General features: G+C 38.8%; 1 protein-coding gene across 3 annotated transcripts in view; it reads left to right on the top strand.

Moving 5' to 3' along the window:
* rbm33a (RNA binding motif protein 33a) overlaps nt 1-23,690 on the top strand; it is a 186,907-nt gene that overhangs the window by 90,255 nt on the left and 72,962 nt on the right. For all 3 annotated transcript variants that reach the window (XM_072254056.1, XM_072254057.1, XM_072254055.1), the window contains exons 8-13: nt 6,643-6,824; nt 8,091-8,379; nt 15,354-15,412; nt 20,817-20,940; nt 21,155-21,474; nt 23,444-23,614. In XM_072254056.1, coding sequence (XP_072110157.1) covers nt 6,643-6,824; nt 8,091-8,379; nt 15,354-15,412; nt 20,817-20,940; nt 21,155-21,474; nt 23,444-23,614 — 1,145 coding nt within the window. The remainder of the gene's footprint in view (nt 1-6,642; nt 6,825-8,090; nt 8,380-15,353; nt 15,413-20,816; nt 20,941-21,154; nt 21,475-23,443; nt 23,615-23,690) is intronic.

Below are 23,690 nucleotides of genomic sequence, written 5' to 3'. Positions count from 1 at the left end.
TATTTTTAAGGCAGGGGTTGATAGATTCTTGATTGATCAAGGCATGAAAGGATATGGGGAGAAGGCCGGAGAGGGGGACTGAGAGGAAAATTGGATCAGCCATGATAAAATAGCAGAGCAGACTTGATGGGCCAAATAGCCTAATTCTGTTCCTATATCTTATGGTCTTATAAAAACAGAATATCCTGGTAATGCCCAGCAGGTTAAACTGTAGGCCCATTAAAAAGTAATCAGGAATTAGATGAACAGGTATGTAATCAGAACACCAGAGTATAAAAGTAGTAAGGCTGTAATAGTGGGGTAACTTTCCCAATATTGACTGGGATTTCCTCCATGCAAGGGACTTAGATGGGGTTGAATTTGTAAAATGCCTTCAAGAGTCTTTTGAAACAGTCTGTAGCGGGTCTTACAAAGGAGTGGGCTGCACTAGGTTTATCTGAGAGATTGAGGATAGGTAAATGATAGAATTACACTCAGTGGGCACCAAATTTGGTACACCTGCTCTTTAATGCAAGTATCCAGTCAGCCAATTATGTGGTAGCAACTCAATGCATAAAAATATGCAGACATGGTGAGGTTCAGTTGTTCAGATCAAGCATCAGAATGGGGAAGAAATGTGATCTAAGTGACTTTGGCTGTGGAATGATTGTTGGTGCCACACAGGGTAGTTTGAATATCTCAGAAATTGCTAACCTCCTGAGATTTTCACATACAACAGTCTTTAGAGCAGAGGTTCCCATCCTGGAGTCCATGGACCCTTGGTTAATGGTCAGGGTCCATGGCATAAAAAACAGGAAACCCTTGTCCTAATTTATAGAGAAATGGTGTGAGAAACCAAAAGAACAGAGTGAGGGCAGTTCTGTGGGTGAAAGCGCCTTGTTGATTAGAGACATCATCAGATAATGGCCAGACTGGTTCAAGCTGATAAGAAGGGTGACATTAACTCGAATAGCACAAGTTACAATAGTGGTGTGTGGAAGAGCATCAGGTTGAACCTTAGAGTGAATGGGCTACAGCAGCGAAAGACCACACTGGCTTCCACTCCTGTACCTAATAAAGTGACCAGTGACTGTATCAGTGCAGGAATGGTTTCGGAACAGTGTCTGTTATTTAGGAAGTTTCAAGGCAGTCATGGAAAAAGACAAAGTTGGTTTCCAAGGTAGAGCCCTAAACTGGGGAAGGGTGCCTTTCAAAAGTGTGTGACTGGCAAAAGTCAATTGGGAGCAGCTGCTTGAGGGGAAACAGACATCTGATATGTGAGAGGCATTTTAAGCAAAATACTGAAGGTTTAGAGTCAGAATGGCTGATAAGGGTGAGAAGTACAGAGGCTAAGCTTAGAGAATCTTGATTAACAAAGGTTTGATGAGGGAAAAGAACTAAGCAAATACAAGGTAAAGGAAAATTATTTTGAATACTTCCTTTGAGATTCATAGGAGATGCAGGAAACAATGTAGGATGGATAAAGGAGCTGTCAAATTACTTCGGCAAGAAGACTAACTGAGAACTCTAAGATCAGGTCCCCTCAGAACCAAACGGGTAGTCTCTGTGTGGAGCCAAGGCATATCTTTGAGGTCCAAAATGAAGGCTTGTCATTAGTGATTGCCATGAAGTACGATTTGGAGGCTGGAGAGCTAAGGGAGAGCTATGCTAATATTCTCGAGCACTTAGTTATCAGGAAAGAGGAGGAGATAGAAATATTGGAGAAATTAATATGGGTAAATCCTTGCAGCCTGATGAGGTCTATCCCAGTATGTAAGGAAAATAGGGCCAATATTGCTGGGCGCTGACAGAGATTTTCACATTTTCATTTGCCATATGTGAGGTATTAGAAGGCTAAAGGGTAGTTGATGTTTTTCAATAAAGACAATTAGCTTTGGCAATGTGGCTGGAAAAATTCTGAAGGACAGGATTTAGGAGAGGTTAGAATATTTTTTTATATGCAGGGAAAATCATGTCTCTCAAATTAACTGAGAAAATTGTTGAAGGCAATACAATATATATAATTTGCATGGATAAGGCTTTTGGCAAGGTTAAGGCAGAAAGGCTCTGAGATGTGTTGGTAAACTGGATCCAGTATTTGCTTGGAAGAAGGTAATGATGGAAGAATGTTTTTCTGATTGGAACTCCTGTGCTCTGATGAGTAAGTTTGCGGACGACACTAACGTTGATGGAGTCAAATAGATAGTGAAGAAGATTGTTCAAAGGTTCTGCAGGATGTACAGTGCCTTGTAAAAGTATTCGGCCCCCCTACCCTTTGTTCATATAAATGAGTATTACAACCAGGGATTTTGATCAATTTAATTGAGAATTTTCATTTGTGAATCACATGTTCCTCTTTTCATAGTAGAGCCTCTCAAAGAAACCAGGGAAAATTGTAAAACATGAAAAACTAAAATTTCAATAACTGAAATGTCAGCAGTTCGGAAGTATTCACCCCCTTTGCTCAGTACTTAGTTAAACCATTTCTTGCAGCTATTACTGCCAGTAGTCTTTTTGCACAATATTTGTCCATTCCTCCTTGCAAAATTGCTCAAGCTGTGCAAGGTTAATTGGGGAGTGGCGGTGAACAGCAATCTTGAGGTCTTGCCAGAGATGTTTGATTGGGTTGAGGTCAGGACTCTTGACTGGGCCACTCAAGGATATCAATTTTCTTCACTTGAAGCACCTCCATGTTGCTCTGTGCTTTGAGTCATTGTTCTGCTGAACTTTCTCCCCGGTTTAAGCTTTACAGCAGAGGCTAGCAGGTTTTTATCCAGGATCTCTCTGTATTTAGCGGCATTTATCTTCCTATCATTCCTGACTAGATTTCCAGTTCCTGCTCCTGAAAAGCATCCCAATAGCATGATGCCACCTCCAGCATTCTTTATAGTAGGGATGGTGTTACCTGGCTGATGCTCAGGATTATTAGATATATGTCAAATGTACCACTCAGCATTGAGGCCAAAAAAATTCCACTTTAATCAAATCTGACCACAAGGTCTTCCACATCTTTTTTAAATTAATTTTTTTATGCATTTCTACAAGAAACTACAGAAAAGAACCCACATCTTTACAGTATCTTCTTTCTTTCCACTCTTCCATAAATACCCTTTTTGTGCAATGTCTTAGAGATTGTGGAGCCATGAGCTTCACCTCCAGTTTCAGCCACTGACTTCTGCAGCTCATTTGAGTGATTGTTGGCCTGACCTAGGCAGTGTGGCTGTGGTTTCCTGTTTTTTTTTTCCCACTTCTTCATGATGGACAGCACTGAGCTCTAAGATATGCTCAGTGCCTTTCAGTATGTTCCATACTCTTCCCCAGATCTGTGCTTCTCTATCACCTAACTCGTCTTGAATACCTTTTGCCTTCATTTTGGTTTGGTCTGTAAGTTTTCAACAGCGACCTTACAGAGAGAGGTGGTATCTATTCAAGTGATTCTTCAATTTTCTATGTCAATAGGGTGAGGTGGTAAGGCAGTATTATATTTCACCTAAAGTGAATATACGGTATTTCACCTGAAGAAAGTTAGCATTGTAACCACAAAGGGACTTTTTCAGCCTAACAATCTTGGTTTTTAATTTTTAGAATATTGTTGACAGGTTTTGGAATTTTTCTTTTGATTTGACATGATGTGCAATGTTTTGTAAATTAGCTCAAAAATATCCTATATTTTAAATTTAGGAAATGAAACATTAAAATGTGAAAATAGTTGTGGGGGATGAATACTCTTTCAAGGCATGGAGAGCTGGGTGGAGTAGTAGTAGAATAAATTTAAATCCGTCAAGTGTGAGGTTATACATCTCAGGAAGTCTAATTTTGGTATGATATATGGAGTAAATTTTACAGATCTTAGAAACATAGAGGATCTTGGGTTACAGGTCCAGAGTTCTCAGAAAATGGTGACATAGGTGGGTAGAGCAGTAATGAAGGCATTGCTTGTCATAAGAGGCAGTGATATTTAGAATAAAAGTTGTAATGGTATCTTGCTCATTGCCACACTGCTGGAAGAGTATCACTACAATTGAAAAAGTACATAGAAGTGATTCACCAGGATGTTGCCTAGAATGGAAGGCTGTAGTTACAAGGAGAAATTGGATAGGCAGCTTATGTAGGTGACTGAGGGCTGACCTTACAGTAACCATATAACCATATAACAATTACAGCATGGAAACAGGCCATCTCGGCCCTTCTAGTCTGTGCCGAACTCTTACTCTCACTTAGTCCCACCGATCTGCACTCAGCCCATAACCCTCCATTCCTTTCTTGTCCATATAGCTGTCCAATTTAACTTTAAACAACAACATCGAACCTGCCTCAACCACTTCTGCTGGAAGCTCGTTCCACACAGCTACCACTCTCTACTAAGTTCCCCCTTATATTACCCCTAAACTTTTGCCCTTTAACTCTCAACTCATGTCCTCTTGTTTGAATCTCCGCCACTCTCAATGGAAAAAGCCTATCCATGTCAACTCTATCTATCCCCTTCAAAATTTTAAATACCTCTATCAAGTCCCCCCTCAACCTTCTGCGTTCCAGAGAATAAAGACCCAACTTGTTCAACCTTTCTCTGTAACTTAGGTGATGAAACCCAGGTAACACCTAGTAAATCTTCTCTGTACTCTCTCTATTTTGTTGACATCTTTCCTATAATTCGGTGACCAAAACTGTACACAATATTACATTCTTCCCATAAAACAAATTGTGCCAGTCCACTCCTCCTAAATCTTTTCGCATCTCCTCATCTCCTTCGCCTTTCTCCAATCAAAAATCTCAACCCTGGGTCCAGACCTATACTTCTCCATAATTATATTGAAACTAATAGCATTGTGATCACTGGACCCGAAGTGCTCCCCAACACAAACCTCCGTCACCTGACCTATCATTCCCTAACAGGAGATCCAACACTGCCCCTTCTCTTGTTGGTACCTCTATGTACTGCTGCAAAAAACTATCCTGCACACATTTCACAAACTCCAAACCATCCAGCCCCTTTACAGTATGGGCTTCCCAGTCTATGCGTGGAAAATTAGAATCTCCCACAATAACAACCTTGTGCTTACTACAAATATCTGCTATCTCCTTACAAATTTGCTCCTCCAATTCTCGCTCCCCATTTGGTGGGCTATAATACACCCCCATAAGAGTTACTACACCTTTCCCATTCTTCAATTCCACCCAAATAGCCTCCCTAGACGAGCCCTGTAATCTATCCTGCCAGAGCACTGCTGTAATATTTTCTCTGACAAGCAATGCGACACCTCCCCCTCTTGTCCCTTCGATTCTATCACACCTGAAGCAATTAAATCCAGGAATATTTAGTTGCTAATCACACCCCTCCTGTAACCATGTTTCACTGATAGCTACCACATCATACTTCCAGGTATCAATCCATGCTTTAAGTTCATCCACCTTTCTTATAATGCTCCTAGCATTAAAATAAATGCATTTAAGAAATTTTCCGCCTCTTACTCTTTGTTTATCACTAATGGTGCAAACAACTTTGCTATTTTCTTTTTTTTCCTTCTTCCCTATATCTGTTCCTACACTCTGGTTCCCCTCCCTCTTGTATCTAGTTTAAATCCACCACAGTCTCTCTAGCAAACCTACCTGCAAGAATATTTGTCCCCCTCCAGTTCAGATGTAGACAGTCCCGCCAGAACAGGTCCCACCTTCCCTGGAAAACTGCCCAATTATCTATAAATCTGAAGCCCTCCCTCCTGCACCATGTCTTCAGCCACATGTTGATCTGCGCTATCTTACTATTTCCAAACCCTCCTGCACGTGGCAATGGTAGCAATCCTGAGATTGCTATCCTGGAGGTCCTGTCCTTTAACTTGGCGCCTAACTCCCTAAACTCGCCTTTCAGGACCTCTTCACTCTTCCTACCCACGTTATTGGTCCCTACGTGGACCACGACATCCGGCTGCTCACCCTCCCTCTTGAGAATTCCGAGAACTCAATCCGAGATATCGCGGACCTTGGCACCAGGGAGGCAACAGACCATCTGGGATTCTTGATCTCTCCCACAGGACCTCTTACCTGTCCCCCTAACTATCGAATCCCCTATCACTACTGCTCTCCTCTTTTCCCTCCTTCTCTTCTGAGCTGAGGGTCCCATCTCAGTGCCAGAGATGCAACTGCTGGTAGATGATAAAATTATTAGATGCACAGAAAAGAGGGTCTGCTTTTCTAAGGTTGGGGGAGCTGTTGTAAAAGCCCATTTCTGTGCTCTATGATTCTTGATCACACACTGCGAAAAAGAAACAGTTGACATTTTCATCAGCTAACCCCTTCATCAGAATGTGAGAATCCTGAAATAAAAACTCAGCACAAATATAGAGTTGGATAGTTTCTTTGGGTCACTGGCCCTGTGTAAGTTTTTTATTTTGATTCATTCTGTGCATCTAGATTTGTTCCACACAATAAAAGCTAAATATAAACTTGAGATTCTGTAGGTGCTGGAAATACAATGTAACAGGCGCAAAATGCTAGAGGAATTCAGGCCAGGCAGTATGAGTGGAGGGGAATAGAGTTGACATTTCAGTCAGTCCCCTGATGAATCCTGATGAAGGGTCATACTTTCAATTAATCTGCATGTTTTAGGCATGTGTTTAGTGTTTTGATAGCACACACGGCCAACTAATGATCGTGTTTTAACTTCAGAACTTTCTGATGAGGCTAAGGCTGCATTACGTGAATTTGAGGAGACAGAACGCCAGCGGAAACAAGGAAAAAGAGGGCGAAGAGGGCGTTCAGGTAACCTTGGTTTTGGCGACCCTAGGAAAGATGGTGGAAGGAAGAAAGACCAGCGCCTACCTTTGATGCCAGTGCCTCCATCACTGCCGGTAATGTTTGTTTGTTTTTGTTTTTATTTTTGAAAATTAATTGACTATGCAAGGGAAGGTTGACTGCATTAAGAACTGATGGATTTTATCCAGTTTACCTTCTTACAAAAATATCCAGTTCAGAGTTATTGCAAGCAATCTGCCTTTCAGTGACTTGATCATTGAAACGGTTCCATGTCATTTTTATGATGATTGTGGTTATTCACCATGTTTGCACAATCTGGTGATCTATTCTGTTTTCAGTTTTTCTTGAGGAAAATGTAGAAATTTTTATATAATCGGAAAGACCTGCAATGCCAAAGAAGAAAATGAAAACCTGCAGTGGAATGTTTAAATAAAGTTAATTAAGTAAAATCAACATTAAACATGAAATCAGATAATTGATTCAGTTAATTTAACTAGCAATAATAAAAACTTGTTTCTCCTTTTTCTTTTCTCTTTCTGCTGAAATTTTGCCAATGTTACAGAAATACCATTTGTATATGTAATTTTCCTGAATACATTTATTATGCCTTTCCAAGCATTAATGCAAAAATATATATTTGTATTTGTTCCATGCTGTTGTCAGGGCAATTGGATAAAATTTTCAGAAATGATGTTTCTTGGAATCTGAAATCGACAATTTAGATGAACTATAGCTATCTGCTTCTCTGAATGTGATCATTTAGATTTTGAAATAAGGTCCCATAAACAGCTATGTGATTGATTGGTGTATTTTTTATTGTAAGTTGTATGTTGATGCTGGTATACATGAAAAATGTCTTTCAGATAGTCTTGCAAGATCAGCTGAAGCATGGAACAAGCAATTGAATTGAATTTAATTCTGTCACTGAGTTGATACATCTGACATTGAAGTTCTAGAATAGTCCACAATCTTGTAACTTTCACTCAAAGGACAGAAAACTGAGCTAATTTGATCCTCCATATTGATTCTATTCTTGTGGAAATATTAAAATTCAGAGAATCAAATTAGTATCATACCGATCATGGGAATGCACAAGTTACTTGAAATATACGTACAGTATCAGATGCATAATGTGATGTTTAAGAAGCTGTACAAAGTAGACTGTTACTAATTCACCCAGATTTCATTTATAATGGATTACTATGAAGGAAGTTTATATCATAAATTTTCTCTCCTGTATTCTCAATTTTTGAAATACAATAAATGAGCTGAGATAATGCTTTGTATAAAATTACGTAATGTAGATCTTGGATGTCTGCTCAATGGAAAACAAAGAGTGATCAACTATTTCTTTTCTCCAGAATCCTCGTGCTCCTGTAAATTCCCCAGATCATCAGTCTGGTAGAGGTAATTTTCAGCAGCGACAACAGCCACCGCCTCTCCTGGTACCTCAAAGACATCCTTCCGCCTCTCAATTATCCATTTGCCCTCCGCAGCAACCAGAGCAGCAGCATCCACAGCAGAAAGACCAACCGCAGAATTCAGAAGCTGCTCCTATCAGTTTGAATGAAGCAGTAATCCCAGCCCAGCAACCAAAGAACATTCATATAAACCCTCATTTCCGAGGCCCAGTGGTTACTCCTGTCCAAGGTTAGAGCTCTGCAACAATATGTAAATAATGCTTTCTAAGAAAAATCACATTCCATTTTACATTGTAATGTTATAGTTGTAATATAGTAATCTTGATCTGTCAGTGATCCTTTATTTATAACCCTAAACATTGATTGTTTTGGGGTTTTTGTTTTTTGGTGGCATGAGATCAGTGAGTTCATGCCTTCAGAAAGATCACTTGCCTGGTGTCAGAAGCAAATTGTCCTAAGTATTCCTATATCAGTGACAGTACAAGGGTACTTGAGATGATTTCCAAATGATTCTATAGTTAAACATGATGTTTCCTAATTTGTCAAAGAACTAGTCAAGTTGCTTTTACTGTCATTTCAACCATAACTGCTGGTACAGTACATAGTAAAAACAAAACAACGTTCCTCCAGGACCATGGTGCTACATGAAACAACACAAAACTACACTAGACTACCTGAAACACCACAGAATTACACTAGACTACGTGAAACAACACTAAAGTACATTAGACTTCAGAACTACACGGGACTATATAAAGTGCACAAAACAGCGCAAGACAGTACAATAATTATTAAACAAGACAGTAGGCACTGTAAAGGACAAATTACAATATAATAATGTAAACAATGTTTTAGCAGGAATTGAGAACGAAATGAGCAAAAATTGCAAAGGGAGTGGAGTGGTGTTCAATTGAGAGAGAGAGTGTGTGTGTGTGTGTGTGTGTGTGTGTGTGTGTGTGTGTGTGTAGGTTGGTATCAGACTAGACTCTGGGAATTGAGGAGTCTAATGGCTTGGGGGAAGAAACTGTTACACAGTCTGGTCGTGAGAGCCCAAATGCTTCGGTACCTTTTGCCAGATGGCAGGAGGGAGAAGAGTTTGTATGAGGGGTGAGTGGAGTCCTTCACAATGCTGTTAGCTTTGTGGATGCAGCGTGTGGTGTAACTGTCTATAATAGCGAGAAGAGAGACCCCGATGATCCCTGCAGCTGATCTCACTATCCGCTCCAGGGTCTTGCGATCCGAGATGGTGCAATTTCCGAACCAGGCAGTAATGCAGCTGCTCAGAATACTCTCGATACATCCTCTGTAGAATGTGATGAGGATGGAAGGTGGAAGATGGACTTTTCTCAGCCTTCGCAGAAAGTAGAGACACTGCTGGGCTTTCTTGGCTATGGAGCTGGTGTTGATGGACCAGGTGAGATTCTCCACCAGATGAACACCAAAAAATTTGGTGCTGTTAATGATCTCTACAGAGGAGTCGTCGATGTTCAGCAGAGAGTGGTCGTTCCGTGCTCTCCTGAAGTCAACAGCCATCTCTTTTGTTCACATTCAGATACAGGTTGTTGGCTCTGCACCAGTCCATTAGCCGCTGCACCTCTTCTCTGTATGCTGACTCGTCGTTCTTGCAGATGAGTTCGTGTCATTGGCGAACTTGATTATGTAATTCGAGCTGTGTATTGCTGCACAGTCGTGGGTCAGCAGAGTGAACAGCAGTGGACCGAGCACACAGCCCTGAGGGGTCCCCGTGCTCAGTGTGATGGTGTTGGAGATGCTGCTCCGGATCCAGACTGACTGAGGTCTCCCTGTCAGGAAGTCTAGGATCCAGTTGCAGAGGGAGGTGTTCAGGCCCAGCAGGCTCAGCTTTCCAATCAGGTGCTGAGGAATGATTGTGTTGAATGCTGAACTGTAATCTATGAACAGCATTCAAACATACGTGTCTTTTTTGTCCAAGTGGGTAAGGGCCAGGTGGAGGGCGGTGGCGGTGGCGTCGTCTGTTGAGCTGTTGGGACGATACGTGAACTGCAGGGGGTCCAGTGAGGGGGGCAGCAGGGTCTTGATGAGCCTCTCGAAACACTTCATGATGATGGATGTGAGTGATGGTAGTTGTTGAGGTAGGATACTGAAGACTTCGGCACGGGGACGATGGTAGTGGCCTTGAGGCATGTTGGAATGATGGCGTTGCTCAGAGAGATGTTGAAGATGTCAGTGAGAACATCTGCCAGCTGGTCTGCACATCCTCTGAGCTCTCTGCCAGGAATATTGTCTGGTCCAGCAGCCTTCCGTGGGTTGACCCTGCATAGAGTTTTCCTCACATCGGCCATGGTAAGACACAGCACCTGGTCATTGGAAGAAGGGGTGGTCTTCCTAGCCACCACGTCATTTTCCGCCTCAAAACGAACAAAGATTGGATGATAATTTATAAATTCTGTCATTGGGAAATTTTTAGAGCTTAAGTAACTTTTATTATTTAACAAGTTGCCAAAATTAAAGATGACCATTCTCTTAAAACCAGAAATTCAATCTAACGGGCCCAGTCTTCTGTAGAAGTTTATCGGTATTTTGATTTAGCTGATGTCATGGTCTCCTGGAATTGCACAGAAATGAGCCCTTTGGCCCAGTATGTCCTTGCTAATTTTTTTTTGTCAGTCTACACTAATCATTGGGTGGCGGGGTGAAGATGCATTTCTGCCAAAGGAGGTATAAGACACCCCTTCTGCCCATCATCCTTGGGTCACGTGAATCAATGGGAGCAGGTGGTGAATGGTCATATGAGCAACTGGTGCATATCACAAATCTTGGTTATGTGACAGTCTGTGAAGAGTATCGATAATGACTGGCTTCACCTGCCTTGTAAAGTCACTGCCCAGGAAAAGGCAATGGCAAGCTACTTCTGTAGAAAAATTTGTCAAGAACAACCATGGCCATGGAAAGGCCTTGATCACCTACGTCATACGACATGGACACGTTATGAACAAATGAACACCAATCATATTTACCCGTATTAAACTTCTATGCCTTACCTAGTTAAACATCTGATTAAATACCTCATAAACAGTGATTGTGTTTCATTCCACCACTCTGGCAGTGTGTTCTGAGTTTTAACCTCTTTTTTTTTTATAAAAGCTTTCTTCCTTAAAACTCCTTCCTCTCACTTTAAACGTATGCTTTCTTCTCTGCCATGGGAAAAATATTTTGTCTCTCTATCCTTTCTATGCCTGTCATAGTGTTTCCATCAACACACCTATCTTCCTTTGCTACAAGGAAAACAATTGCAGTCTATCAAATCTCCCCCATAACAAGAGTCCCCCAGGACAGGAAATGTGCTGGTGAATATTCTCTGCACCTTCTCCAGCACAATCACATCCTTCCTACAGTGTGGCAACCAGAAATGTGCACAGTAATCTTAATTGCAACCTAAGCACTGTTTGTACAGTTGCAACATTTTATACCTTCTCTTGTATTCTGTGCCCTGGCCTATGAAGATAAGCATGCCATAAGCTGCCTTCACCACCATATTGACCTGTGTTGCCACTTCCAGGGAACAACAAGAGTTGGACCTCTAGGTCTCTCTTCATTAACATTTGCTGATGCCCTACTTACTCTTTATTGTGTATGTCGTCTGTTATATAACTTTACACAGTGCATCACTTCATGCTTGCTTGGTTTAAATTCAAACTGCCAGTACTCCACCCAATTTTCCATCTGATCTACATTGTGCTATGCAGCCTTTGACGACCTTCTTCACTGTCCACACCGCCACAAGTTTTCCTATCTTCTGCAAACTTACTGATCTTGGAGTTTTGAACTTTAGTTCCTAAGTGTTGTTGTTTTTAATGATTTATTACAAACTATGTCAAACTATTAGAAACAACACTATGTCCCTAAATAGTTTTTTGCTAACTTCTAATAAGCTTCTGTTTTCAACGATAATTTTAAAGTGTTAAAATTTCTACTTAAATCCTAACTTCAGCAATTAGATGAAATGTGGTCTGTCTTTTTAAAGTAATTCCAAAGTAAATCCTTCCAAACTAAAAGGGAATAATTCTGACAAATATTGTAAGTATTTATAGTCCAATCCTTTGTGGAAAGTTTAAGGTTCTCCTCTTTTCATCAACGATCAGGGATTCCCAAACTGGGGTCCGTGGACCCCTTGGAGAATGGTAGGGGTCCATGGCATAAAAAAAGTTTGGGAACTCCTGTAAACTGTTGCTATGAATGTCTTCCTTTAATTATTCAGCTTTTTTTTTGTGTTCACCGTTGTTTTGTAGCAAATGTATTGAAGAACTGTCTACATTGAGCACCTAAGCTGTCAAACAGCCTATTTAGTATTAATGTGTAGAATTAATGTTTGTGCAGTTCCTTTTTTACTTATTCATTTGCAGAACATAGATGCCATTTATTGGCTGTTTGAAATTACTCCCTGGCTTGCTGGGCCATTTGACAGCCGTGATGAGTCACCACCATGGTGTTGATGGAGTTGTTGAGTAAGGAAAGTGCATTTTCTTCCTGGTGGAAAATTTCTTATCAGTTGGTTTTATAGTCACTATTTCTGGTACCTGCTTTTTATTTAATTACCTGAATTTAAATTCCCTGATGCTATGGTGGGATTCAAATTGCTGCCTTCAGATCAATACTCCAGGTCTCTGAATATCAGTCCAGTAACTTAATCACAATTCTGTTGTACTGTTTAAATTAATGTGCTCAAGTGGATTATTGTAAGGCTGTAATAGCCAATGCCGAAGTGCAGTAAGGAAATTTTACAGAATTTTCTTGCTTTTGGTGACAATGTTTGTGTTGACAAATGTAAAGCAATAAACTTCGGAGCAGTTGATAACGTTTAAGTTGTTTTTAAAAACTCACTATTATAATTGACAAATAAGAAAATAATGTTAAAACCGTGTAGTTTCTGTGATTTATCAGAATCAGAAATCAGAATTGGGTTTATTATCACCAGCATGTGTCATGAACTTTGTTAACTTAGCTGCTGCAGTACAGGACAATACTTGAAATATAGAAAGTAGAAAAAATTACAGTAAATATATATATGTATTGAATTGATTAAAAATCATGCAAAAACAGAAATAATATATTAAAAATGTGAGACAGTATTCATGGGTTCAATGTCCATTTAGGATTCAGGTGGCAGGTGGGAAGAAGCTGCTCCTAAATCACTGAGTGTGTGCCTTCAGGCTGCTGTACCTCCTTCCTGACGGTAACAGTGGAAAGAGGGCACGGCGTCGGTGATGGGTGTCCTTAATAATAGACGTCGCCTTTTTTAGGCACTGCTCTGTGAAGATGTCTTGGATACTATGGAGGCTAGCACCCAAGAAGGAGCTGACAAATTTTACAAATTTCTGTAGCTTCTTTCACTCCTGAACAGTAGATCCCACCCCCCCCCCCCCATTCCAGACAGTGATGCAGCCTGTCAGAATGCTCTCCATGGTACATCTTCGAAGTTTTCAAGTGTCTTAGGTGACAAACTGAATCTCTTGAAACTCCTAATGAAATATAGCCACTATCTTGCCGCCTTTATTGCTGCATCAATATGTTGGGACTAGGTTAGATCCTCAAAGATCTTGACACCCAGGAACTTAAAATTGATCACTCTCTTACACTTCTGGTCTCTCTGAGGATTGGCTTATGTTCACTCATCTTACCCTTCCTGAAGTCCACAATCAGTTCTTTTGCCTTACTGACACTGAGTGCAAGATTGTTGCTGCAACATCATTCAACTAGCTGGTATATCTTTCTCCTGTACACCCTCTCATTTCCATCTGAGATTCTACCAACTATGGTTGTACCATCAGCAAATTTATAAATGGTATTGAGCTATAGCTAGGCACACAGTCATGGGTGTAGAGGAAGTAGAGCAGTGGGTTAAGCACACACCCCTGAGGTGCACCAGTGTTGATAGTCAGCAAGGAGAAGTTATTAATACCAATCTGCCTAGATTGTTGTCTTCTGGTTAGGAAGTCAAGGATCCAATTGCAGAGGAAGGTACAGAGGCCCAGGTTCTGTAGCTTATTAATCAGGACTATGGGAATGATGGGCTGTAGTCAATGAACAGCATCGTGACATAGGGTGTTTATATTGTCCAGGTGATCCAAGTCCTACTGATCTACCGATAAACTTCTAAATTACAGCAATGAGCTAAGTCATAGGAATTATTTTGTATAGAGGCTGCCTTGTTAGATTGTTGGTTCACACAGTTTGTGTACTTGTTACGCCACTGGCATTTAGGGCAGCAGTGAAGGTCCTCTGTCTCTTACAGTGTTCAGGGCTTCCTTCATCATGTCAGTAGTTTTCACCACTGTCAAGTCCCTAGTGGAGACTCAGGGATACTATCGCACTCAGATGTAGAAGGATTATTCATTGTTGTTTCTGTGATAATTTTGCTTTACCAGTCAGGGTTGTTAGTCCTGAGCTGAACCCCTGAACCTGGAGGAATGATGGCCTCTACCCTTTGACCTGTTTGGCATGGGTGACCTTACCAAGAGCAGAAAGCCCTGTTTTAATACTTTTGAAATTTTGGTATAAAGTAGAGCATGGCCTCTGGTAGATGTACTTTCAAATTAAGTGGTATTTACCAGTTAGCACAGGGAGCCATACTTAAATATCTTCTGTGCCTTCAGGAAACAAAATACAAGGGATGGTGAGTTGGAAGCTATGAATAATGAAACACCAGGGAAAGTAAATACCAACTCTCAGAATGAATATACCTTCATTAACTCTGAAGCTTTTTTTCTGTGTACCTCAGAAGCATATTCTTTTTTCTAAATCTTTCAAGGTATTTCCTTTGTTAATATGTAGTTTGTTTTTAAAACAAATGTTAATAAAAGTGTTCCTTCAACAGTGTCAGATTATGTCAAAATATGCACATGCCAATTGATTTGCTTAATCAGTTTGTGATGGGATCAAGTAGTCTTTAATTGGAAGTGTACATATGTCAAAACCTGTTTTGACAACATTAACTGCTATAGGTACAGACCCAAATGATGTTAAGTAATGATTTATATATTTCATGTATAGATATTCTGCTCCAGAAATTGGAGAGAAGTAGTTATAGCTTGCTTTCAGTACACTATAAAAGTCATTTCATCTTTGAGTGTGAATTTCTTCCAATGAATACAACTGACTCCCTTGAAAGGTCAGAACACAAAGGTAATGACTGGTGTTTTTTTTCTCCCCTCATTGTAATTGCAGTGCCCTTGATGCCTACGCCAAACCAGCCGAGGCCTGCTGTGGGCCCCCAGAGATTCCTGGTGAGTAGCAGCTGCTTCCCTTTGTATTGCAATATTGATTGCACGTACCTCTGTAAAGTAGTATTAACATAGTAATTAAATACCAGCAAAGCTAAATAAAGTTTTGAGAATCTGTAAACATTGTTGGTTCCCTGCACAGCTGGAAATGTTTGATATGAGCTTTATGCTTTGATAGGTTTGGTGATTTTACTGTAAGCTCTACAAATGTGAAAGCGACAGGAGATGTAACAGGATCTTTATACGATTTAAAGAAAGCAAAATCTATTAAAATAGATAAGACAGAATTTTGCTCTATGAACGCACCATCGTATTATTTTTCAAATAAAAGAGAAGAGATGCTCCCACTGTTCCATTTGGTGGTATTAGTTAAGGTCAGAGGGCTTGATTAAATTCTGTGTATTCATTTAGTTCCTGACATTTCATTGCTGTATCTACATGGTTTTGCATTTGTTTTTCTTTTTGGCTTCTTCAGTGTATTTCTGAATCAGTAGTATTGTGCAAAATGTATCTGGGTCACTCCTATTGACCCTGAAGGAATTGCAGTATTTAAACATCAGTATTCTGTTAATGCATTTGCTGTAGAATATATTTGCAATTTCCACCCCTAAATTGCCTTTAAATCTAGCCCTCTCTTGTGAATCAGAATAGCTGGTAGAGTAATGAACAGAGGAATCCAAATTTGCAGGCAAGATTATAATAGATACACAGATCAAACATATCAACTAAGAGAGAATCGGTAGTATGCTGTAGTTATTGTTCAGAGCCATAGAGAGTAGCATTGTCTTCTACAGGGTACAAGACATCAGGTGGTGGGTGATTGACATTTCCTGGGTAGAGATTCTCATCGCAGTTTATGCAAATGGAATATGAACAAGGTTGCTGCAGCAAATTACATTTCATTTAGGTTATGGACCTTGCTAAAAAATAGGAAAGATGTGATCAGGGTAATATAAGATTTTAGTCTAAGTGTTTTGTGTTTTCATGCCATGTTTTGGAAAGCCATGTAATTATAACCTTTATAGGTGGTAAAGAAATGATGGGCACTTTCTCTCATCAGATCTTGGGCAGAGTAGAGCAGATGCAATATTAGGTACCATCAGCTGTCAAATACTGTCAGACTGGCATATACAGTGCACAATTTAAAATGCAGGTGACATAATACCAAGCAACTTCCATTTGCCACCAGGCATCTGATTAATCATGATTAGCATATATTATCATACTATCAAATTTAATCATATCCGCTGTTTTCCATCAGCAGAGCTCAGTGAAGCTGCAAAGAATATGGTTTGCATTTGAGTTGTATGCTTGTGTATACTATCTGAATATCAAGAAGTAGAAAAAAATTCCATTAATTTTAATGCAGCTTCTAAAAGACTGTATGACAGCTCTTGTTCATATAATTCTTGATGTCATTTGGGCCTTTGAGTATTTGCAAGAACTATATTAACAATTTGGATAAAAGTAGTTTTAATCTAGTTTTTCTGGAAACCAGGATGGCTGTTGCTATTTCTTGATTGACACCATTATTTTTATGATTATGTAAAGTTGTGTTAAAGCTTGGATCTTCATTTACTGTTTTCTGAGTCTGCAGTTTGAGAAAATGTTTTGTGAAGAGCTGCTGGAAGATTGTTTTAAGTCAAAGCAACACTCATAGCAAAGCCTCTTAAATTCTACTGATTTCTTTTCTCATAAATACTGGAGAGGAATTACTCTTGTCTTTCTCAGTAGGTTTGTCAAATTTTTGCTTTTCAAAATATATTCTGATATTAAGCATATTGTAATTCAGATCTTAATAAATGCATTCTCAGTAGAAAACTAGTCGGTAGAAATAATGTATTGCTTTAAAATCAAGTGTTTAGGGCTTTAGGATGTTTGTTGAAAGCTTGTTGATGTTAATATTGGGCCGTGACTTGCTAACGATTCTCTCTGCATGTGGTACTCCCCACACCTATAATTACCTGTTCTAAATGCAGAAGGTGAGTTTTGCTGTTCTTGGCATCCAGCAGCATGACCTTTGCACTGAATGGACTTGAGATGGTCCTGTTTCCAAAAGCTTTTGATAGTCAGCAGAGTTTTAATAATTTTAAAATGTCTTGCCATTTTTTTCAGTTAAATAACAAATTTTATTGTATAAGTAAAATAATACTTAAGAAAACCATAAAGACAGAATAATTTGAAAGATTAAAGTAAAAGAATTTTTTAAAAAATCACCTGTCTCAGCCATGACCCAACCTAAATCAATGGGTTTTTGGACATGCTGATAGGCTCCAAGAGGTATTTCCTTGGCGTAGTTCTGGAGAAACCTGAGAAAGCAAGTTCTCCTGCTGGACTTCATGCACGGAAGTCACACAGTGCCATTTATGAGGCTAAATTCGGGCAGATTTGTTGTGTTTCAGCCCATTAACTGAAGTTAAAATTTACTAGTTGCATTTTTAGTTAACCCTGTTATTATGGATTGTGAAAATAAATGTAATCTTCCCTCCAGTGAATACAGTGAGTTAATAGTTGAAATATGCGGGTTCAGGTGTATATCTGATCAGTGTTCAATTTGTGTGCATTTAATCTGACAATAAAACTATATAAGGAACAAGTGACCTCAACACCTTTTGTGACTGAAGAGTAAATTAGCCATGATTCGTAATTGCTACTGAGTCACATCAATTGCTATTGCACTTGGAGATAATTTGGTTTCACTGTGATGTCTTTGCACTTGACACTATAGCTGACAACATTAAGACCCAGACAATAATGGCATTTTTATGCAACAAGATCATTTCTGTGGAATTACAGTGAATAAGAATTATGTGGTCAGAAACATAGAGAGCAAATTGGTGTGAATTTAGTTTTTTTTAAATAATATTGTTTATTTCAAGAAAATTGCTGGCAGTGCTAGCCTTTACTGTCTTCCTATCCCTTGAATGAAGGAGTTAATTGGGAATCAACAGCAAGTGCCAGAATTGCCAGTGTATGGATTGTTTTAGAGTGAAAAAAAGACCAGAACGGCTTTGGATGACGGAATATTATCCATGAAGGTGCTATTAAATTGAATGTTTTTAATGCTTTGTGGTTAGCAAAAGTGATACTAGCCAAATTTGAAGTTTTGTTAGCCCCCAACTTCAGGCTCAAGTTGACATTAATTTGATAAATATTTTATCAGCATCTGTACAGTTTACTGCTCTACTCACTTGCATAATAATGTACCAAGAGGATGATTATTGTGGAACCATGCAGCACAGGCCCTTGTGCCTGTTAACTCTTTAAATCAATAGTGCACCTTTACCCATAACAATATAAATTGTTCATTTTCAAATATTTTTTCAATTGTTTGAAACATCCCTTGTTTCAACATGCTTCATTTCAATATGCTTCGCTTATCCATTTAGGCAGTAGGTAGCAAATCATAACATCAAAGCAATCTCATCTCACTTTGGGTTCATGCACTAAGTACCTTAATTTTGTCCCCATCAGCTGTTTAGTTGCCCCTTGGTCACCATTTTTTTAATCTTGTGAAAATAACATTTAAAAAAAAACTGAATTTTAGAATTTCATTTCTTGCATTTCAAATTCACATGCCTGCAGTCTGGTATACTTCACATGAAAGATCAGCTGAAAAGACTTCAAACCCTTCTTTCAAAAGTTATCTTGGTGAATGTACAAATTAAAATATTAAAAGGTTAATGTGCCATATTTCCAAGTTTCCATTTGTATCTTTTAAATATTTCAAATTATTATATGTACTTGGACTATGAAAATGAATACTTTGGCTGATAGGTGTTAAGTATACAGAAAAATGTTTACAATGGGGGTCTTCAGGTCTTTGTCCTCACCAGTTCATTTTGAAATTAAGTTTAATGGAAAATGAAAATTATCATGTTGTGAAAGTTATTTAAATAATAGTATAATTGTAGATGTACAATTGTTCCAGTGAACTGTTATGTGTTGAGTCTCAATAGACTTTATCCTTAACATTCGCTTTTAGCAAAAGGATAAGTTATGGAGGATGTTAACACTTTAGTTTGGAAATGACGATCTTAAATAAAGATCTATAGGATATATGTTTATAGACATACACAGGAAAAAACAGAATATGCCCAGGGGATGTTTCTCAGGTTAATAACCACTCTGCTGTATAAAGCGCCTTTGAATGTAAAGAGATAGGCGTACAGGTTTATTCATGACATCTTTTTTTCTTCAAGCATTTGATACTGTCACTTCTGGTCTGGAAGATAAGGGGATCTATATCCAGTAACTGAAGATCCTTCACTGTGTATTGTTATACCAATGCAGGCTGTATAGCAATCATTTAATTTACTTAGGTTTTGCTTCTTTGCTCCAAACACAGTCAGTTGAATTAACTTGTGCTCACCCACTATATCAGATTTATTTTCACGTATAAATATTTCACATTTTAAGTAGGATTAATAATAAATGTCTGCCTTGAAGACGGACGCTATTAATTTGTTGAACAATTCGTAAGATTTCAACAGTGTTGTTAAAGTATTTAATTAAAGGTTTTTGTGACTATACAGCTGAAGCTATTGAGAAAGCTGATAAGTCATACAATAGTCATTTGATCCTTTTGGTTGGCTGTGCCTCCTTTGATTAACTTTTTGTTGAGCACCTTATGTGAAGTTTTAGCTGTTTTACCATTGTAAGCAGTTGCCATCATTCCATATGAAAAGATGGATTACCATTGATAACATCAAATAATTAACAAGGTAGAAAAGCAAGAGTACAGTTTGTGTATGAATCACATGACAGAAGGTTAATTTCTTAACTGGAAGGGGTCCATGAAAGAATAAAATGAGTGGCCAGGTATTATGTCATTCTGCGAATGGATGAAAACAGCCTTGCTTATTTTGTTTTTAAGAGATGTCATGAAAGGTCTGTGTGCTTCTGCCTCTTTTTCTCTCCCATATGTAGGTATGATGCATAATGTGTTATTTATAATGTACAATGAATTAATGTCACATATAATTCCTTTGTACATTTGCACTTGCACAGAAATGACAAACAAGCAAATTGCTGAGAAGGCCGATGGCATGGTTAACCTTCTGCTTGTAGTCTGGTTTTTCTTCCAGCTGGGAGTCATTCTTCTGTGCTTTTAAAACCCAATAAAAGTGAATAGATCATATTCTTAACAAGGGTACTTTTGAGAGACCCATGTATGGATTAGCGGTTGGGAATATAGAAATGTAAGAAGTCAAGTTGGTGAGGTCTATTGTTTGAATGTACATTCTTTTGGATTGAAAAGCAATTATTTGGCAGTTCTAGATGGCCATCAAATGCATTGTCCTAATATGTGAGGACTCATTCTGAAATCATTTGCAAGGGCCCCAATTAAAAATTCCAAGAGGAAATTTGGTCCAACTGGTTGATAACTGTGTTGTTTCTTCAACAGAATCCGCCAGAATTTCAGCCACCTATTCCAGTCCCTGCTAACTTTAATCAGCCACCCAGGCAACCTCTTCAGGAGCCATGGAGAGGGCCACACCCACAGGAGAGAGAGCCCTTTTTCATTGGTGGTAAGAAATTGAGCAATGCATTTTAAAAGAGCTGCTGATATCAGTAAAATGGTTTATTCTTGTAATAATGAAAATTGTGAACAGTTTTAAAAATAGTGACATTGGATTATTGTTTTACTACGTAGAGTTTGCAAAGCAATTTTAATTTGCAGTTTTAAAGATGTAATAACTTCGTGCCATTCTACCCATAATTAATGGATGGTTGAATTCACAGATTCAAGATTCCAAGGACAGCATATGTTTGAACAGCGGAGTCCTCCTCCCCCACTTATGAACAATCATGCAATGTCTTTACAACCTCCCATGGTGTACAGCCATCCAAACCCAGGTTTCAACCAGCAGGCACAACATCATATGTTTCCCAGGGAAGCTTCACTGAGAAATAATCTTCAGCCCCAAGGTCATATGGGAATGCCTCCCTTTAACCAACCTGGTCCGTTAGCACCAAGACCATTCATTCCTCCAAGACAGCAATTTCCACAAGCACCTGGACAGCCATTTCCACCATCTCCCCACATTCAACAAAATTTACAGGTATGAGGAATTGCACAGTAAATATGAACACCAAGAATCTAACCATAGAGTTGCCATTTATTGTTAACGGAATGTTATAAAAATTAGTGAAAATTTTGGAATATTTTGTGCACTGAAATTGTGAGGATCATGTTTTAGTTTGCAGTGCATTAATGTATCTGTTATTTAAAAAAAATGTAATGATTGGCATTGTGAACCAATATTCAAAGTATACTAAGTAAACATTCACATAAGTTATAGTATAGTTGAAACTGCTTGCCAGAAAGAATCATCTGAGTTCTGGGTGTGCATGGAACATGAAATTAACACTATTTGCTGTGGAAAAATGTCTGGAGAGCATGATTGAGGAAGATTAGGGCGCCCTCTACTGCTGCATGGTAAATAGAGCTTTGTCAATAGTGCACCGAGGGGTGATATGTCTAGGAAATACATTTGCTTGATTGTTAAACTGTGTAAAATACAAAAACATCATTTTAAATTCAGTGATCCTTAAGAATAGGCATCTGAAATCCTTTGTTTTTGTACAAAATGTTTTCTGATTAAAAATCTTAAGTTTATTGAGCAAATACTTAATTATATGACTCTGTTACAATTGATTTCGCAAATCAAGCAATAATGTGCAGTATAAACCTTTACCTATTGGATAACTCAGTGTGATTCTTGAACATATGGATTATTGTAATGCTAATTGCTGCAGTATATTCATGGTACTAAATTTACTGAAGCAATCATGGTGCACGTTTGTAAACACATTTAGCTATTAATGTAATCACTTACTCAATTAAGAATAAATGAAAATGATTTGACTTGGTCAATGTGGAATGAAAAATTGGCTGTTTGGAATGTAGAAAAAGTAGAGTGTGGAAGAGTCAAATGAATTCCACACTCTACTTTTTCTATGTACTAACATTCCTGTTCCCACAATATATAACAGGCACTTCTGCAAGGCATTGTAAAGAGCACTTGCAGGACTTGAGTAAGGAACAAATGGTGTTGTGTACTCTGAGCCCAGGTGTTGTATGTGTTGAGTTTGCATGTTCTCCCTGTGACTGCTCGAGTTTCCTCTTGTGCTTCAGATTCCTCTCGCACCTCAAAAACATGCATGCTGGTACATTAGTTGGCAGCTGTAAATTGTCTCTAGTGTGTAGGTGAAGTGGTAGGTTAGCGAGTGGTTGTGGGGAGAGACTATATAATGCATCAGAGAATTTATGGTGTGTCTAAATTGGCGATTGATTATTAATGCAAACTTAGTGGGCTGAAGTGTCTCTGTTTCCACGCAGCATCTCTCTATGATGACATACCCTCAGTGACCACTTTATTAGGTACACTTGTACAATTGTTTAATAAGTATATCTAATCAGCCAAACATGTGAGGTTAAGTTGTTGTTCACACCAAACATCAGAATGGGGGAGGAAATGTAATCTAAACAACTTAGATGTGGAATAATCTTTGTTGCCAGGCGTGGTAGTTTCTGATATCCTGGGATTTTCATGCACAACAGTCTGTACAGTTTAAGAGAATTGTACAAAATGGAAAAAATATCCAGTGAATGACAGTTCCATGGGTGAAAACACTTTGTTTTTGAGGTCGGAGGAGAATGGCCAGATTGGATCAAGCTGACAGGAATGTGACAGTAATTCAAATACCATGTATTGAAACGGTGGTGTGCAGAAGTGCACCTCTGAATGGACAGCACATTGAACCTTGAAGTGGGTGGGCTACAGCAGCAGAAGAGCACACAAGGTTCCACTCCTGAACCTAATAAATTTGCCACTGAGTATGTGTTTGTTCATAATCAGAGTTAAGTTTATTACTACTGTTATATGTTGTAAAATATGTTATTTTGTGGTAGCAATACAGTGCAAAACATAAAATATACTGTAAATTACAGTAAGTTTGTTTCTGAACACAGGTAAATATGCTTTCCTGTTACTGAAATATTAACCTCTTTTTTTTTTAATTTTTCAGCCTCCCATGCAGTTGCAGCCATTGCCACAACACCAGAATAGTTGTTCTCCCCAGCCGATCATTCCCAATGCTCCACACCAGTTTAGGCCGCACTTACAGATTCTTAACACATCTGTAAATGACAAGCGACCTCAACGCCCACAACGGCAGAATATAATGAAGCTTCGACATGTAAGCACTGTTTTCATTTCAGAAAAGTTTCTTGAAATTATAAAGTATGAAATCTAATTTTAACTGTTTTATAATT

Source organism: Mobula birostris, chromosome 3 (genome assembly GCF_030028105.1).
Source record: "Mobula birostris isolate sMobBir1 chromosome 3, sMobBir1.hap1, whole genome shotgun sequence".
NCBI lineage: Eukaryota > Metazoa > Chordata > Chondrichthyes > Myliobatiformes > Myliobatidae > Mobula > Mobula birostris.
This window is presented reverse-complemented; position numbering and strand designations above follow the sequence as displayed.